Consider the following 3,381-nt stretch of genomic DNA (forward strand, 5'->3'; position numbering starts at 1 on the left):
GTTTGTGCTGCTGTGGAGTTTTCAATGTATTGTAATATGGGCTGTTGACTTGCAACTGAGCTGCAAAACACCTTTTGGTTTAATCCGTACAATTTGCACTTGTTATGTGCAATTTCCATATGTACAGGGTGTGGCAAGGAAAACTAGACACTGATTTAGGTAGGTGAAATGTGTTAAAGTCGGTAAGTAAAAATTATAAATGCTGATTCTGACCCGTAGCCGATTGGCATTAGATCGTCATCCGTAAAGAAAAACAACGGAAGATTATATTTCGGGGACTTCGAAAGTTATCGTTACCTGTCGTTTATGTCTAAACAAAACGTATAACAGATTGCTGAGCAGTTCACTGAATTAACCTTATACTCATCAGATGAAAATAAAGCAAGTCTGAGAAATATGACAAATGCTGATTCAAAGTTTAAAATTTACCCTAGCTTGCAAAACCATTTACTGATCCAGCTTTACTCCTTTCTGGCAAAAAAATCGAGGTCTAAGATTGTTCTATCTAGAAAGCTGATTTTGTTTCTATTACGTCAAAATAAATAAATATCTTCTAGGAGAAGCCTTGCAGCAACATTTTTCTCGAATGTTTCATTCTACATTTTCATTTTTTTTTTTAGAAAGTTAACCAAGAGACATTTCAATACTTCTCCTATAGCCTAAAATACAGGAAGTACCTTGTTTGTGAGTTGTTTTTAATGTTAAACACCAAAACTAGAGTTAAATGATGTAATAGTTTTTTAAGAGAGGTTGTTTTTATTACCTATCCCAATACTTTGATCCGCTAACATCCAATGACTCTGTGATAAAAGTTTAGGCTACAGTTAACAGTAATGAAAAGCAATGACGATAGTAGACGTTTCCATGGAACTAATGTTCCAAAATTAGCGCAAGATTTAAATTTGCCGTCATTTATGTAGTAAAGTGTTGACACTGAGTGCCTATGTGTATGGAAAGCCGTGGAATCTTATTCTATGGACTTTATGATTCAATTAAAAAATTACAATTGAAACATTAAAAACTGAGTTTTCTATTTAATTCCTATATTGCGTTAATTTTGGGACAGCATTTAGTAATAAATTCGAAATTCCGGTAAGCTAAAAAGTTAACGATGTAACTCGGAAAGAATTTTGTGCGTCACTTAGTTAACTGTTATATGGAAAAATCTAATATGTATACCTTTGTGAATATAAGAATAAGCTTCTTACCATATGTTTTCTTTTTCAAATTTCGATTGTATCCGAAGTAAGACCCTCCTTACAGTTACAATTTGAGTTGATCCATTTAGATGAATTCTAGGGTTATATGTAAGTATAAAAAGTAGCACCAGAACTGAGTAGATGGTAGTGAATTGACTTCATCAACGATGTGCTAATTACCCAGCCATGCCGTGCGTGTTCTAAGCAACTTTTAATTTTCATTAGCTTACCACTAGATTCAATACTACGCCAAAGCGAAAGCCACGAGCTAACAGAAATTATGTATACACTTCCCTTTATATCTATGTATGCTGTACTTTCTAGATATTAAATATTGCACTAGAAGTATCAGAACTAGGTCAACAACACATTTAGCGTGGTCATATTGGCCGCTGCTTTGGTTTGGCTTAGAACTTGCTCTGCGGCCGCAGCTACGGCAACATTTTATTAGCATTTTCGAGGTTATTGCCACTTTGATTGCAGCAAAGTTCCGCATTCGGTATTGAATAGCGAATGAATATTGATGTCGACTAGAGCTTACACAGTCCATATATACAAAAAGCAATGAGTTGTCGAATCTATTTGTTATTATTTGTAGTATTTAATGCCATGCAACCGCAATGTTGTCAATTAAGCGCCATCGCTGAGCGAAATAAACGCTGGGTACCGGCACTTTTATTTCCGCCGACCAGCCCGACGCGAGTGCAGGTGAAGTAGAAAGTAGAATATAGAAAGCTTTAATAAATTATATTCGCTCTAGTATATAGTCGGTATTGGTATACCCCTGGAGGACTTAATGTACGAGGCTATGACCACCGGTTATGTACTCAAGGCTGAATATTTTCTACCCGATAACGTAACGAAACTATTCACCATAACACGCATGCCATTTACGGCACGACAAATGACGAAATTCGAACGATTCCTGGCGCAGGCGGATGAGTGGAAGCGTTATGCAACTTGGGAGCAACACTTGACGAATAATCGTAAGGTGTTGTCCAGCTACAGATGGTCCATCTACAAAGCGCTTGAAGGCTTAGCAGAGCGGTGCGTATTTATAAAAATATGTACATATTTAAGTAAATCAATTATGTATAAGTTTGTTACTTCGCAGGATTGCACCTTCGGGACGCGATTGTGTGTTGAAGAGTATTTGCGAGGCCGCAGAGACGCCATTTCATTACGGTAATGGCTTATTTGGCGAATTGTTACACATACTACTAACGTAAGTTAGTTTTATTACTGATTTAACTAGACTTATAATTTGAATTGTTTTTCAATTAGTCCCTCCTCTTCGGTGGATGAATTGTCAAAGCATGCGGATAATGAATACTTCTATGCTGAGTCGATAGGTCGCACCGGCGCGGATTGCAGATTGGTTTTTAAGGGGTGTAAGAAATCATTGTTGGAACATTTTTCTAATGTGAGCACTTTCAAAGATATAATTTTGAAGCAGTTGGGACAATTTGGATAGCTTAAGGAAAAGTCATGTGAGAATGCTAACATTTTAGTAATGTGTATGCTTGTCTGAAAAATATAAAAAATTTCATATTCCGAATTTTCAATAAAGTCCTCGTGGAAGTCTCTTGATTTGATTCAAAATTTTTTTGCACTTTAGATATTTAGATGTCCAAGTTTCTTGTCTGGATTAGAGTGGTTCGGTCTTTTCGTTGGTTGCATTGTGAACTCCGGACAGGGCATTATTTGAATAATAATATTCGATTTACAGTCTTTGGACAGTCGTAAGTTTTCGACTATTCTAATAACCGGTAATTTTCGACTGATTTTGGATTTCAATCAATTTTCATTTGTTCAAATACTAGCAGCAGAGCAACTATTCGAATAGTCGCAATCGGGTTTCTGCTTATTCAACTCATTTTAAGAGCCCTATTCCATTCCTAGATATTCCAAATATTCTAACTGCCACATTTCTCACCAACTCAACTACTTAATCACAAATAGTATTTACCACAAACCTAATGACACATGTAATAAAATTTTTTAAAAATGTTGTTGAAATGTAAGTAAGCATATGTATGTGAATGCCTCCTAATTAAATGCAAACGACATACCGTGTCTTTGGGTGTATTTTATTGCTGTTTTCATGTAGTTTTTTGATTTGATTGCGAGAAATTTATGCAAATTGCCGGTTAATAACTCTTTTTCTCAACACACTTGGTGG

The 3,381-nt window shown here is 35.8% G+C and overlaps 1 protein-coding gene across 1 annotated transcript; it reads left to right on the top strand.

The window, feature by feature from the left end:
* The first annotated feature begins 1,763 nt into the window (after window positions 1-1,763).
* Window positions 1,764-2,673, top strand: LOC108972727. The gene is made up of 4 exons (XM_018939465.1): window positions 1,764-1,907; window positions 1,960-2,246; window positions 2,314-2,424; window positions 2,484-2,673. The coding sequence occupies exons 1-4, from the start codon at window positions 1,764-1,766 to the stop codon at window positions 2,671-2,673; spliced, it is 732 nt and encodes a 243-aa protein (XP_018795010.1).
* Window positions 2,674-3,381: the final 708 nt, after the last annotated feature.

Source organism: Bactrocera latifrons, unplaced genomic scaffold, assembly GCF_001853355.1.
Source record: "Bactrocera latifrons isolate USDA-ARS-PBARC rearing strain unplaced genomic scaffold, ASM185335v1 scaffold_42, whole genome shotgun sequence".
Taxonomy (NCBI): Eukaryota; Metazoa; Arthropoda; class Insecta; order Diptera; family Tephritidae; genus Bactrocera; species Bactrocera latifrons.